Here is a 15,435-nt window from a genome sequence, read left to right on the forward strand (position 1 = left end):
TGAACTCTCTCCTCCATCCCCACCCACTTTCCGATTTTCCCCCTCCTTTTTGTTTTTTCCAAAAATTTATATAGATTTTTCTTTTCCCACCTATTTCCATTATTTTTAAGTGTATTTCCATCCATTGTTTTATCTCTATCTTTTAGCCTATTTCGATCCCTTCCCCCCACCCCACCCCCACAAGGGCTATCTGTACCTTGCTCGTCCTGCTTTCTACCCTTAATTAGCACATTCCTTTAGATAATATCACCACCTTCAACACCTCTTTGTCCCTTTTGTCTGTGACATCTTTTGGTTATCTCCACCTATCACTGGCCCTCTATCCAGCTCTTCTTGTGTCCACCCCTCCCCCACCAACTTATATTTTACCTCTTTTCTATTTTTACTTAGTTCTGTTGAAGGGTCATTCGGACTCGAAACGTTAACTGTGCTCCTCTCCACAGATGCTGCCAGACCTGCTGAGTTTTTCCAGGTATTTTTGTTTTTGTCACAGAATCACAGAATTGTTCCAGCCCAGCCACTTCCTTGCCTTCTTCCCATAGAACTGCACATTCTTTCTTTTCAGTTAACAAAATTCCTTTTTGAATGCCTTGATTGAACCTGCTTCCAGCACACGCTCAGGCACTGCATTCCAGATCCTAACCAGTTGCTGCATGAAAATATTTTACCTCATGTCGCCATTGCTTCTTTAGCTAATTACCTTAAATCTGTGCCCTCTTATTCTTGATCCTTCTACTTCTTACCTAAATCTATAGCCCCTGGTTATTGACCCCTCTACTAATGGAAAAAGTGCCTTCCTATCCACCCTATCTATGCCCCTCATAATCTTATACACCTCTATCAGGTCCCTAAATTCGGGAACTATAGCATAGTGGTTATGTTACTGGACTAGTAATCCTGGGGCCTGGACTAATCAGCCAGAGTCATGAGTTCAAATCCCACCACAGCAGCTGGGGAATTTAAATTCACATGAAATAAATCTATCAGGTCCCTTCTCAACCTTCGCTGCTCCAAGGAAACCAACCCCAACCTATCCAATCTTTCCTCATAGCTCAGACCCTCCAGCCCAGGTAGCATCCTGGTAAGTCTCCTCTGTATCCTCTCCAGTGCAATCACATCCTTCCTATAATGTGGTGACCAGAACTGCACGCAATGCTCCAGTTGTGGCCTAACCAGCGTTTTATATAATTCTAGAATAATCTCCCTGCTCTTGTATTCTATACTTCGGCTAATAAAGGCAAGTTTCCCATATGCCTTTTTAACCACCTTATCTTCCTTCCCTGCTACCCTCAGGGATCTGTGATATGCACACCAAGGTCTCTCTGATCTTCAGTAGTTTCCAGGGTCTTATCATAGTGTAATCCCTTGCCTTGTTAGCCCTCCCCAATTACCTCACACTTTTCCAGGTTGAATTCCATTTGCCACTGCTCTGCCCACCTGACCAGTCCAATCTATTGCTTTGATATTTCTTTAAAAAATCATGTTTAATAGTGTGCCAAGCCTTATATTGCTGAAATTTGCTCATTGGCCCCTTGAATGAAAAAAATATTGAAATGTGGCCACTCCACCACCCAAAAAGGTTGGACAAGCAAGCCTGTTTTAGACTGAGACTCATGAGATATAGTTAAATTACTGAGTACATTCAAGGGAAGTACCTGACAACAACAGATGCATTGTCAAGAATTCCAGTGGAAGGAGTAAAATTGGAAGATTTAAATCTTATTGATGATGTGGAAGTATATACTTCGCTCATTAACAAACACTTACCAGCCACTGAGCAAAGAGTGCAAGAGATTAAGCCGTGCTGGATGAGTGCAACAAAACAAAAGAGTATTGCCAGAACAGATGGCCAGAGTACACTCCTAACACCCCAATGCTTTGCAAATACTTCAAGCAGAGAAAACATCTTACAATCATTGATGACTTTTTAGTTTTTAAATGACAGACTAATCATCCCAAATACACTTTCATTAGTCAGACTCCACAAAATCCACCAAGGTCACCTGGGGATAGTGAAATGCACAGCAAGAGCCCAGAAGTCAGTCTGGTGGCCTTAAGTGTGCAGTGAATAGCCAACAGCAGAGCGAACCACTGGCACCTTTTTGTCAAGGCCGTGGGAGTGCCTGGGAATGAATTTATTTGAGTTTAAAGGCAAAGCTTTCATCACTGATTGATTACTGCTCCAGATTGTTTGAAGTGATTAGATTACACAACATCACTGTGGGACACAGTCATTACATCACTGAAAACACATGGCATTCCAGACTTTGTGGTGTCAGAGAATGGCCCCCAGTTTGCTAATGATCTATTCTACAACTTTGCGCAGGAATATGGCTTCATGCATGTGACTAGTTCACCTAGATATCCTCAGTCGAACGGAGGAGCACAACGAGGAGTTTGAACAATCAAGGAATCAATGAAAGAGAACAAAGATATTAACTTAGCCCTTCTTAACTACAGAGCCTCACCACTAAAAAACGGGTCCTCGCTATCAAAACTATTGATGGGAAGATGGCTGCGATCACAACTCCCAGCTCTACAATAAAAACTACAACCTAACATTACCTCAGAAGATCATGAGAGAGTTAGGAATCGTGAGGAGCAACAAAGAGATAGTCAAGCTCTCAATTTCAACATAAGGCACAGGGCATGAGACTTGAAAGTGATACAAGATCAACAAAAAGGTGCTGAAATAGAAAGAGCTCCACAACCGAGATCTTATAGGATTGAGAGGAATCAGGGAAAACCGATGAGCCTTGATATCATTGAGAAGGAAACCAATTGAACTTTGGACATATTATTTAGATCTGGATGGAGACAAGGAACCAGAAACAAGCAGAAACTCTGCTACTACCCAGGTGGAAGACACTCCTATTGAAAGATAAGAGTACAATTTGTCCTCAATCTCAAAATGAAATCAGGACCAGATCAGGGAGATTGGTCGAGGCATCTCAAAGACTAACCCTTTGAAGTCTGAGACTTTGGGGCTGGTTGTAGGTGTATGTATATGGTTGGGATAAAGACTTGCAAGGAGATGTAGAGTAAAGGATTACCATCAGGAGCACCTGATACTGATGTAACTATGATGCAATATCACATGATTAAGTAACAGAGATCTGGTGGGAAGCAGAAGTACAACCGCTTGTAAGAGTACTGAGATATACGTAGATCTGTAAATAAACAAGAATGTTTTTATGAATAACAGTCTATGGTTGTATTCCTAGATTAATGGGAAAACTCTAAAGAAACCCCAACCAAGACCCGAACGCAAGATGAAACATTATCCATTAAATGCACTAAGAGGAAGTTCACCTCTTGCTGTTTTAAGCAACATTACTCAGGATGTTACCAGAAATACAGTTACCTTTTTATAATATATTGTTTATGTTTAGTCTTTTTTAAAAGATATTTTCTTCTTTGTGTCTCCGTGTCAACTGAAATTACAAGTGGGGTGATTTTTAAATTTTTGGGCCTTTGAAATCTTCTAACCTTGAATTCTTTTGGCTGCTGTATCACAAGGTCAGGTTATGCGAGAGTCCCACCTCTTCACGCTCCTAAGAGTCTATCAGTGGCAAAGCGCTTCCTTGCAAGGAAAGAAAGTGCCATTTCAAGGTTGCAATATCTGCTTCTTGACAACTTTGTAGAGGTTTAATTACAGCAAGCTGCCTGCCCAGCTTCTCAGATATAGATTGTGCATGACCTATAGAGAAAAGTTTAAGGATTAAAACCAGCACTGAAGAATTTTTGAGTCAATGTTCACCCAAGTTTGCTAGGTTAGTTATCCAATGTATAACTCTGTAAATTGTATTCTATTTCATTATGTGACTCTTGAACTTGATGCTCTGATTTATGGCAGGAAGCTAATATTTACCTGGCTGGCACAGAAGAGGGCTATATTCATAAATGTTCATGCTCCTATAATGAACAGTTCCTAGAAACCTATGGAGTCCACAAGGTATGTGATAATTGAAATACAAACTTCAACTAAAGCAGCCCATGTCCAAATCCAGCAAGACCTGGACAATATCCAGGCTTGGGCTGACAAGTGGCAAGTGACACGTGTGCCACTTAAGTGCCAGCAATGACCATCTCCAACGAGAGAGAATCTAACCATCGCCCCTTGACATTCAATGGCGTTACCATCACTGAATCTCCCACTATCAACATCCTGGGCGTTACCATTGACCAGAAACTGAATTGGTCTAGCCACCTAAATACTGTGACTACAAGAGCAGGTTAGAGGCTTGGAATTCTGCAGCAAGTTACTCAGTTCCTGACTCCACAAAGCCTGTCCACCATCTACAAGGCACAAGTCAGGAGTGTGATGGAATACTCTCCACTTGCCTGGATGAGTGCATTTCCAACAACATTCAAGAAGTTTGACACCATCCAGGACAAAGCAGCCCACTTGATTGGCACCCCATCCATAAACATTCACTCACTCCACCACTGACGCACAGTGGCAGCATCTACAAGATGCACTGCAGGAACTCACCAAGCCACCTTAGACAGCACCTTCCAAACCCACGACTTCTAACATCTAGAAGGACAAGCGCAGCAGACACATAGGATCACCACCACTTGGAAGTTTCCCTCCAAGCCACTCACCATCCTGACTTGGAAATATATCGCCCTTCCTTCATTGTTGCTGGGTTAAAATCCTGGAACTCCCTCCCTAACAGCACTGTGGGTGTATCTACACCACATTGATTGCAGTGGTTCAAGAAGGCAGCTCACCACCACCTTGTTAAGGGTAATTAGGGATGGGCAATAAAAGCTAGTCTAGCCAGTGATGCCCACATCCCATGAATGAACTGAAAAAAAACTTAGCTCTACTAATGATTAAATTAATAAATACGTTGCTTACATGGTCCCATTCAAAAAGGGTGACAGGAGTGCTGTGCTCTGCACCCCAAAAGGAAAGTTTAGGTCAGCCATCCTCACTACCACAACACTCAGCTGGAATTCCCCTTTATCACACTTGCCTGAATGCTGACTGGTGTCTAAGGGGATGCCTTTTATATCCTGAGACAATCAATTACATCACTCCTACCTTTAGCCAGAACAGGCAGGAAGTGTAACAGCACCATTCCAACAAGGTCTGATGGTTACAATGATTGTGGCCTCATGCTGGTGTGGGAGGGCAGGAAACTGAACATAACTGGAACCAACGGTAGCTAACTGGAAACAAGCTGTCATTCACTAGTATTGTCAGCAGTCTTGTTTTCCCTCCTGGATACCTTCATTCTGTTGTTAATACTGCATGCTTTTTTCATGTGGTTTATGTCAATCTAGAATTCTGTGTAAATGACAATAATGTTCAGATTCCACTTCTAAATGAACAGCAGCAGATGAATTTATGGCAGGATTTCACCAGTCTCCCACCAGAACTCCCACAGAGATTGACAGAATCCCCAGGAAAATTATGTAAATTACCATTTTCAGCGACTTAAGCTATTTCCATGGAGTTTTATCTGTTCTCCCACCACAGTTGCAAAAGGGAGACCAGTAGAAACCCAGTGAATGTTAAAGCCTATATTTTTTTTCTGAAACTGAAGTGCTGTTAATTGCCAGATTGACATTCTGAATGTTATAGTAACTGCATTGAAAAATGAATTCAGTAATTACTGCAACCATTTCCTATTGACCAGTTTCAGCACCAGAACCTACTTAGAACAATGAGTAGTGCTGTAGTTAATGATGTTAAAAGCTATAATGCACATAGATTGTATAATAAACTATGAGTACAACAACAGGCAAATGGCTCATTGGGTATATGTTCCTATGCTCCAGCACTGGGCTATATAAATTAGGTGAGCCTCGGGCTAAGAGCACGATCTGTCATTAGTTAGCTAAGCTCAGCCAGGAAGCATCACAATTGTCCTTAGCATTGCTAGGCAAAGGAGGAAAAAATAGTCTGGGCTAATATCCTGATTGTTCAGTAAAGCCTTACTGACAGTCTCTCTAAGTGGGCACCAGGCAAGCACTGTGATTCTCTCACAGTCAAAAGCCTCCTGACACTTGCTGTCTAGGCTCACATATAAAAATAGACTTTGTCCCATTAGGAGTTATTGCCTCCAGGAATAGGGGGATAAGAAGAGAAAAGTCAGGTTTTAAAGATTACAACTTTATTCCTTCAATTCTTCTTAAATTCACTGTGCTGCTTCTCAGTTGAGAGAGTAGATAACTGGGCACGTGCACATTTCCTCAAATGTAGAAAAACCTGAATAGCGACACATTAGGAAGAGCTCATCAATTTATAGGATTGTTGATAACAGTTCATAGAATTCTGAGAGTTTATTTCAGTAAATGTAATATGACCCATTTTCATGAGAAACCTGGGTGAAGAGCCAAAGCCTGTAGTGCAGGAACTACCAAGGCTGAAAAAGTAACAGAGAGGAATTGATAGCAACACCAATCTTAACTTTGGAAATATTAAATTACTAAAGGAAGGGAAGACCGAGGAAGGTAAGGAACTCCACAGTTTTAAAGTCCTGGAAACAAAACAGTTAGAGCTAAAGATGATACACGGAATCCTGATCTGAACACAGGGAAAACGAAGAAAGAAGAGTGAAAAGGGTTACATTTTTTTTTACCTTAAGAGGAAAATAGATGTAATGTTCAGAAAAACAATCAACATTAACATGTTAAATTTAACGACTACTTTTCATGACGAATACAAACTGCATCTTTTATGTTTCCCTTCAAGGGCCCAGTGTATAAAGTAGCATGGTCACCATTTTCTTCGGACACTTTTCTAAGCTGCTCTGCTGATTGGTCCATTCATGTATGGAATCAGGAAGTCCTGAGACCAGTTCTCCGATTTTCTTCAACTATCACGAAGGCTGTGCATGACATCATGTGGTCTCCAAAGACTGCCACTGTGTTTGGAGCAGTGAATGAGGACAGAGTGGAAGTCTGGGACCTTGCTGTTAGCATGTCAGTATTTCTCTTCTCTGTTCAAATATTGTTGATTAAGAGCCACTGTTAATCTTGGAAAGATAAATTTCTCAATGGACCAGATGTTAAAGGCAGCCTCCGGTATCGTTACAAAGACAGACAATTTAGAAGGTCTTGGTTTTGATTTTTAGTCTGTGCTGAGTTAGGTAAGCCCACCTAAGAAGTTCTGCAATTAGTCTTAGCTGCCGCTTTGCTAGGGCATGTAGGGGGTGGGGAGGTGGGAAGTTGGTGGAAATCAGCCAGAATTCCCATTTTTGATCAATACAACTCCTGTTGTTATGGACAGGGGAGGAAAGAAGCTGAAACTCCCAAGTTCCCTCCCTTCTGTCTTTAATCAGTGTGATTTATTATTGAAAATGTAGATGGCTGTGTTTCTAAACCCCCGTTAGTGTTTGGCCAATTTTCATAAGTACCAGCAGCACACTTTTGTGGATTTAAACAAAGATTATTATTTAATCACCTTTGCTCTACTTGTCCCACCGCCCCCCTTAAACCCACCCCCACTAGGGCTATCTGTACCTTGCTCGTCCTGCTTTCTACCCTTAATTAGCACATTCCTTTAGATAATATCACCACCTTCAACACCTCTTTGCCCTTTTGTCTGTGACATCTTTTGGTTATCTCCACCTATCACTGGCCCTCTATCCAGCTCTACTTGTCCCCCCCCTTAAACCAGCTTATATGTCACCTCTCTTCTATTTTTACTTAGTTCTGTTGAAGGGTCATTCGGACTCAAAACGTTAACTGTGCTCCTCTCCGCAGATGCTGCCAGACCTGCTGAGTTTTTCCAGGTATTTTTGTTTTTGTTTTGGATTTCTAGCATCCGCAGTTTTTTGCTTTTATTTAATCACACACTCACCCTGAAAGAACTATGCTACATCAGTCACACACCACCCACTCAAAAAAGATATATTTAAAGAAGATAGTGCACTTCTACAACCAAAAGAATATTTAACAGTTAATGTTTCTTTGCGAGTCCGAAGAAGGAAACTTTTTCCCACTCTTGAATTGTAGATTTGATAAGTTCAGATGGCTGGGGAGGTCAGACATCAGGATTACTTTGAAGAGAAGGATGTTAAGCAGGTCATGAGGTCATGCATTTGTGGCTGTTGTATCAGAAGGTGCAATTTCTTTGCAAGTGAACTCAGAGCTTTGGAATCAGGCTGGGAAGCTTTTTAAAAGACCTTTAAGCCTCTTGGTTCTTAAAAGGCAGAGGTAGCAAAGCCTTTCTCTGCAGCTGTTGTCTTGTCAGTGTTAGTTTGCAGACTGCCGTTAGGTCTCTTCTGAGTTTTAGGATAAAAGGATTTCAGTATCAGAGAACCAGTTTCAGTCACATGGTCAACGGGCATTGATATACAGTAGAAAATAGATGGTGGTCTTTCACACTAAACTTGTAGATAACTAGTCTCATCAGCTTTCCTTTGGTACATTGCAAATCTGGAGATATGGGTTCTAGCAGTCCATTGACTCAGTGTTTTGATCAATGGCAGTTGTGAATTCCACAAAGGAGTGCTGTCTAGGCATGTCCATTCAAGGGGAAGATCCCTACCCATTATGTTCAATTCAGAACTTTCCTGAAGCTTGATAACCTGTGTTGAAGTTGCCAAGGTCACCTTGACAGCCATCTTAACACTTCATCAGTGTCCATTTTTAAATGAATAAAGGCAGTTCCAAAAGCTTCCGTACGAGAATAGTCCATGTTTAAATTTATGAAAATGACATGCCTTTTACAGGGATTTACTATAATACCTGCATTGTCAAAAATGCTGTTAATATTCACTGTCTAAGATCACATAATATGGTGAATGCTTAGGTTTTTTTTTCATTCATTCATGGGATGTGGATATTGCTGGCTAGGCCAGCATTTATTGCTCACCCCTTGAGAAGGTGGTGGTGAGCTGCCTTCTTGAAACGCTGCAGTCCACATGATGTGCTGTTAGGAAGGGAGTTCCAGGATTTTGACGCAGTGACAGTGAAGGAACAGCGATCTATTTCCAAGTCAGGGAGGTGAGTGGCTTGGAGGGGAATTTCCAAGTGAGGTACTAGAGAACTGCGAGCATCTATGGAATCATATCCTAGCAAAAATTATCAGCACATTCATGAGAGCAGGGAAGAAATTGGAGAATAAACAACGTCAAGTATATTGTACAATGTTATCAGGTTCTCACCTGCTCCAAAGGGAATCTGTCATATGACAGGACAACATGGAAGAAGATTGTTTTTACTACAGGTCTCTGGTGCTAGAACAGCTTAAAGTGGCTAATTGCTATTTGGGCATCAAGAAATAAATTACCAGTGGAGGAGAGTACATTGCTCACCCTGTGATCCATTGCATTTACTGGGGAGGCACCTTTAGAATTTAAACTCAGTTTTCAGCCCTCTCATTGCTGGATGTCAATAAAATGCTGTCATGAGTAGCATCTAACATTACAATGGCAGTAATTTGAGCTAATCAAGGCAAGCGGATAGTGCAAGACAGTAGGGCTCTCAACTGTATGAAGACAAAAAGGTGGACCCTGTTCCAAATCACAGTCGGGATGGGCAGTTCACACCTATATGGTGCAACAGAGGTATGGACCCTGATTAGCTCTTGAAAATTGCAGTGGGTCATGTTGTTTTCCTGAGCTTAAAGAAAGAAAGAACTTTCTTTATTATTACATTTATGTAATGCCCTTGATGATTTCGGAACATCAATTATTCTGAAGTATAACTGCTGTTATTATGTAGGCAAATACAATAGTAAGGTCCATCTCATGTGTATGTAGCTTTATAGAGTTTAAATTCTCACATCCTAAAGTGTGATTCAGCATCTGGTTTGAGATTTGAAAAGGATTGCACAGAGACTTCACTGACTTTCATTCTTGATTTTTCAACTTAGTCTGAATAGTGGGATGGAGGTCAGTGAGTACAAATCCATGAAATACATATGTGATCAAACTTATTTTTAAAAATTCGATTGCAAAATTCATATTCCATACATTTCAAAGTGTATTCCTTTTGTAATAAGCACAAAATTACCAGAGCAAATAATCAAAGTACTAATTCTTTTACTCATTTTGCTATTACATCCTTTGATAGATTGGATCCTGTTATTATCTGCCCAGCCAATGAAGGGTTAACTTTGTCTACCATACTGTTTGCTAAAAACACAGACTGCATTCTTGTTGGTGACAGCAATGGAGAGGTCATCATATATGAGCTCCATAATATGCTCCAGCAGGAAGATTCTGTAAGTTACATTTTAGTCACGGTACTTTACAGCATCATATGAACTTCTCTCTTCTAACTGTAATCTCCAACATTGATTGTGCCTCTATCTTGTGCATTGATATCTTTAGCTTATCTTAGATATGGAATGTCTCTTATGATTTGGTATGCAAGTTTATTATTGATTTTCCACATGAATGTTCCCACGTATTTAAATGCAATAGTCAAAGTTGTCAATAGTAAACAAATTCTAGCTGATATTTTCCATTGAAAGTTGTACACCTAAGACATAGATCAGGGATTTTCTTGGCAGGGGTAAGTCCCGACATCCGGACCATCTGTGGGTCCTGCGCTTGCAAGGACAGACTGTGGGACCGTGGAGGCAATCTTCCAGACCACCGTAAAATTAAGGACACAATGCTGGCCTAATCAGAAGGCTGGCATTTCTGCAACCTTGGCAACGCCAATATGCAAGGGGGCCGCTGCTAAGGCTGCAAGGAGAATGAGTGGGTGCTTCATTTTTAGGCGCCCTCACAGTGGAGTTAGCATTTTTTTCTCCATCAGGGCCAGTTAGGCAGGCCCCAGTGATCAGAGGGGTGATCCCTCCAGCAGTAGGGTTGTGGCATGGGGGTGGCCTTTGCTGCCTGGGTCCCCCTTCCTGAGCCATGGGCATGGATAATATGCTGAGGGTGGGCTCCCTGCATTCCAGCATAAATTCCGGGGGCAAACCTGCCTCAGCTTGGCAAGCTTGCCCTGCTTTAATTTTTTGGCTGACGTTCCTTTAATTAGTATGAGGTGGGACTTCCATCTGTCTCCAGAAGGAAGTGTTGCCTCATAGAGCTGTTGACCAATCAGAGGCCAGCAGCTCTACACCACATCAGGATCAGTGGCTACTGCTGGTATTGCAGGAGGCCCAGAAGGAAGAGGAATCATGGATGCCCCCAAAGCCAGGTAAGTCCAGGATTTTGCCAGGGCCGGCGATGGGGGTGGGGGGCATGTTGGACAGGGCAGGGGTGGAAGGTGGATGTTGGAAAGCAAAACTGTGGAGGGGGGCCTGCTACTAGCCCAATGGGCCTGTAGCACCCCCTTTTCACTGACCAACAGCCAGCTGTGGTAAACCTGCTGGGCTACACATTGGGCCGAGACCTCTTCTGCTGCCTGTTAAATTAGAGCTGCGGCAGAATGAGGCCCTTATTGGGCATTAGTTGCCTATTTAAGGGCACCTGTTGGGTCACAGATGGGCAGCCCACCTGACACTTCCCCAGCCACTCATAAACTCATGGCCAGTGGCACGGCATCCCAATTTACAGGTTAACCTGCTTGTTTTCCCACCCTCCAGTGGCCTGTAAAAAATCAACCCATGGAGCCTCCATACAGCTGCTGGCCTTCCCATCAACAGGGTGGTTCTTCCGCCACCAGTAAAACACTGGCAGGCTAGACAGATAACCCTCAGTTGGGCCTTTCATTGGCAAATTGGCCATCTGCCTCCTGTTGCCAGGCAGCTGAAGATGGTTGGTTCTAGAGCACTACTCTGAGGGACTCCTGCCATTGGTAAAATTCTTGGCATTTTATTGGCCCCACCTCCACCCACCCACCCCCAACCTGCCTCCTAACCTGCCACCTGGAGCCTGACAATTTCTTACCCTTACTCTCACAGTGAAACGTAAACATGGTTAAAAGCAGTAATCTGAATTGTCACATGGGTACAAGGAGCAAATGGCCTTAATATCTTGGTGATTCTGCATTCTTGCACTCACACTTAGTAACGTCATGACAGAAGTATGAGTCACTTCAACTTGCACTTCCTTTGCATGTGGCTTCCTTGTTGGGAGCCTGATACAACAGGATCACCTCAATAGCCTTTCCTTTCATTTCTCCCTCGTAAGAATGGAGCAATGAAAAGATTTAGAAGTGTGGATATGTTAGTGCCAACTTTAACTACAGATGAGAATTGGGGGTGCGGGGTTCAAGCAGGCAATGAAACTTCTGCCCACATCACCCCTGCACTCCCATTCCCCCGGAGCCTGAGGCCCTGGAGATATTAGCTCCTGAGTTTCATTTGCAGGCACTGAAAACTTCCAAGCTCCTCAGAGGTATTGTGGAGGCACTCCAAAGATGCGCTTGGGAATCCCCTTAGGAAATTCCCGGGTAAGGTTTGCATGGCAATTGCCCATAAGTGCAAACTTTCCCTAGGCAATTGCCCTGAACTGGGAACCATCCAAAAATGTGATTTAAAACGCAAACTTCGGATGTTTCCGACTGTGTTTCATCAATAGTTACCCAGAAAAAGTTAGAAGGATTAAAACCACTTCTAACTTCTGAGTAAGTATTATACGGACCCAGGGGACTCCAACTCCAACGCCCCCCCCACAACCCTGAGGGATTACAACCCCCAACAGGAAACCCTCAACTCACGCAATTCCCCCACCCCCACGGGGACTCTTCCATCCCACTGCCTCCTCTCTTCCGCACCCCCCCCGCCCCCCCACCTCACCCGCCTTCAGCCTGGCCAGACCCGATCCCCCGACACCCAGCTAACCTCCGACCACTGCCCGATCGCTGAAGCCCACCACCTCCAACCCTGTTGACCTCTGACTACCCCCTCTGACCTCACACCTCCGACCAATTCCCACCCCCAACCTCCAATCCCACACCACCTTCAATCACCCCGCTGATCTCCGAGCCCCCACAATTCCGACCCCTCCCCAATCTCTGACCCCCCAATCTCCAATTCCCTCTTCCAGCCTCTCCTCCAGAACCCTCTATCCGCCCCCGATCTGCACCCTGACCCCCTCTGACCACCTCCCCCATCTTCAACCTCCCCACCTGCGACCCTCTCAACTCTGACCACCTGACCTCTGACCACCCCCTAACCTCCAATCCCCTGACCTCCAATGCCTGCAGCTCCCCCACACCCCCCCACCCCCCACAATCCTATCCACTTACCTTAAACATTTCCTTCTCCCTGACCTGTCAAATACCTTAAAACTTCAATGGACCTTTTACTTACCTGGTTTACGGGCAGTTCCTGCCGCAAAAAAGGAGGCGTGGCCTCCTTACCTCAGACTCAACTGCACTTCAACACTCGCCCGGCCTGAGTTGGAAGGTTGGGTGAAATAGGATCGGAAAAAAAAAATTAAGGCAAGAAATTGGGCATGGAGTGCCAATCCAATGCTGATAACCAGGCCAAGGAAGTTCAGGCCCTCTGAGTCCTACTCGAAGGAACAGAAATAATGGACCATAACTACCGAGATCTCATCGCCCAATCTCTTAACTTCCTCACCCACCCCCCAACTACCATGACCCACGGGACACCCACGCCCCCACCCCTATGGGGGCTCCCTCCAGCCCCCCCTACTACCTTCTCCACAGGGACTCCCCACCCCACGAAATTCCCCCCCCCACCGCCCACCAAGGGGACTCTTCCCCACCCCACCAAAGCCTGACTCCTGACTTTTACTCCCCCTCCAAGGCCCCACTCGACACCCCCCGAGGCCTTTCCCAACCTGACCTATCGGCCCAAACCCAACCCAAGGCCTGACCCGACCTGACTCATCATCCCCGAGGTTTCACCCGACCCAACCCCCACTCCGAGGCCCTTCCCAACCTGACCCATCAGCCCCCAAAGCCTACTTGAACCTACTCAACCCCCCACCCACCCCCCCGCCCCCACCACAACCACCAACACCCCCTGGAGGCCCCTGACTCAACCCCCCAAAATCACACCTCCACAAAATTCCAAATTCCATCCCATCCCCAAATCCTACCCTCTTTACTAAGACACTTACCTTCTCCCTGGCCTGCCAAATACATTTAAACTCGGCTGAAACAAAAACAGAATTACCTGGAAAAACTCAGCAGGTCGGCGGAGAAGAAATCAGTTAACGTTTCGAGCCTTCATGGCCCTTCGGCAGAACTGAAGCATAGTTAGGAGAAAGGAGAAATATAAATTGGTTTAAGGTGGGGTGGGGGGGGGGGGGTGGGGGGGAAGAGAGAAGTTGAGGGTGTGGTGCTTGTGGAGATAAGCAAGCCGTGATAGGAGCAGATAATCAAAAGATGTCACAGACAAAAGGATCAAAGAGGTGTTGAAGGTGGTGATATTTGTCTAAGAAAAGTGCTAATTAAGAATGGAAGACAGGATACTCAAAGTACAGCTCTAGTGGGGGTGGGGTGGACAGACTAACAAGGTTTTAGTTTTAGATTTAAAAATAATGGAAATAGGTGGGGAAAGAAGAATCTATATAAATTACTGAAAAAAAAGGAGGGGGGGGGGCAGAAACGGGGTGGGGATGGGGGGAGGGGGAGTTTAAGATCTAAAGTTGTTGAATTCAATATTCAGCCCAGAAGGCTGTAAAGTGCCTAGTCGTGCCTAGCCACTTTACAGCCTTCCGGGCTGAATATTGAATTCAACAACTTTAGATCTTAAACTCCCCCTCCCCCCATCCCCACCCCGTTTCTCCCCCCCCCCTTTTTTTTCAATAATTTATATAGATTCTTCTTTCCCCACCTATTTCCATTATTTTTAAATCTAAAACTAAAACCTTGTTAGTCTGTCCACCCCACCCCCACTAGAGCTGTACTTTGAGTATCCTGTCTTCCATTCTTAATTAGCACTTTTCTTAGACAAATATCACCACCTTCAACACCTCTTTGATCCTTTTGTCTGTGACATCTTTTGATTATCTGCTCCTATCACGGCTTGCTTATCTCCACAATCACCACACCCTCAACTCCTCTCTTTCCCCCCCGCCCCCCCCACCTTAAACCAGTTTATATTTCTCCTTTCTCCTAACTATGCTTCAGTTCTGCCGAAGGGCCATGAAGGCTCGAAACGTTAACTGATTTCTTCTCCGCCGATGCTGCCAGACCTGCTGAGTTTTTCCAGGTAATTCTGTTTTTGTTTTGGATTTCCAGCATCCGCAGTAGCTTTTAGCTTTTTGTTTTTAAACTCGGCTGGATCTTTAACTTACCTGGTTTACGGCAGCTAGAGCCACATGGCCTCCTTACATCTGACTCTACGGCTCTCAATGTTAAGCCCTGGGGAAGCGCTGCCCTGCATAGACCTCACCCAGCCTGAGTCAGAAGGTTGGGCGAGACAGGATCAGAAAAGATTTCAGGTAGTAGAAGCAGAGTGGCAATCCAACCCTGATTGGCAATCCAACCTTGATTGGCAATCCAACCCTGATTGGCAATCCAACCCTGATTGGCAATCCAACCCTGATTGGCAATCCAACCCTGATTGGCAATCCAACCCTGATTGGCAATCCA

The 15,435-nt window shown here is 44.3% G+C and overlaps 1 protein-coding gene across 4 annotated transcripts in view; it reads left to right on the forward strand.

The window, feature by feature from the left end:
- Window positions 1-15,435, forward strand: part of dnai4 (dynein axonemal intermediate chain 4) — a 189,137-nt gene that overhangs the window by 156,766 nt on the left and 16,936 nt on the right. For all 4 annotated transcript variants that reach the window (XM_078561279.1, XM_078561280.1, XM_078561278.1 and 1 more), the window contains 3 exons: window positions 3,857-3,955; window positions 6,710-6,939; window positions 10,039-10,189. In XM_078561279.1, the coding sequence (XP_078417405.1) occupies window positions 3,857-3,955; window positions 6,710-6,939; window positions 10,039-10,189 (480 nt within the window). The remainder of the gene's footprint in view (window positions 1-3,856; window positions 3,956-6,709; window positions 6,940-10,038; window positions 10,190-15,435) is intronic.

The sequence above is a fragment of the Cetorhinus maximus genome, chromosome 17, assembly GCF_964194155.1.
Source record: "Cetorhinus maximus chromosome 17, sCetMax3.hap1.1, whole genome shotgun sequence".
NCBI lineage: Eukaryota > Metazoa > Chordata > Chondrichthyes > Lamniformes > Cetorhinidae > Cetorhinus > Cetorhinus maximus.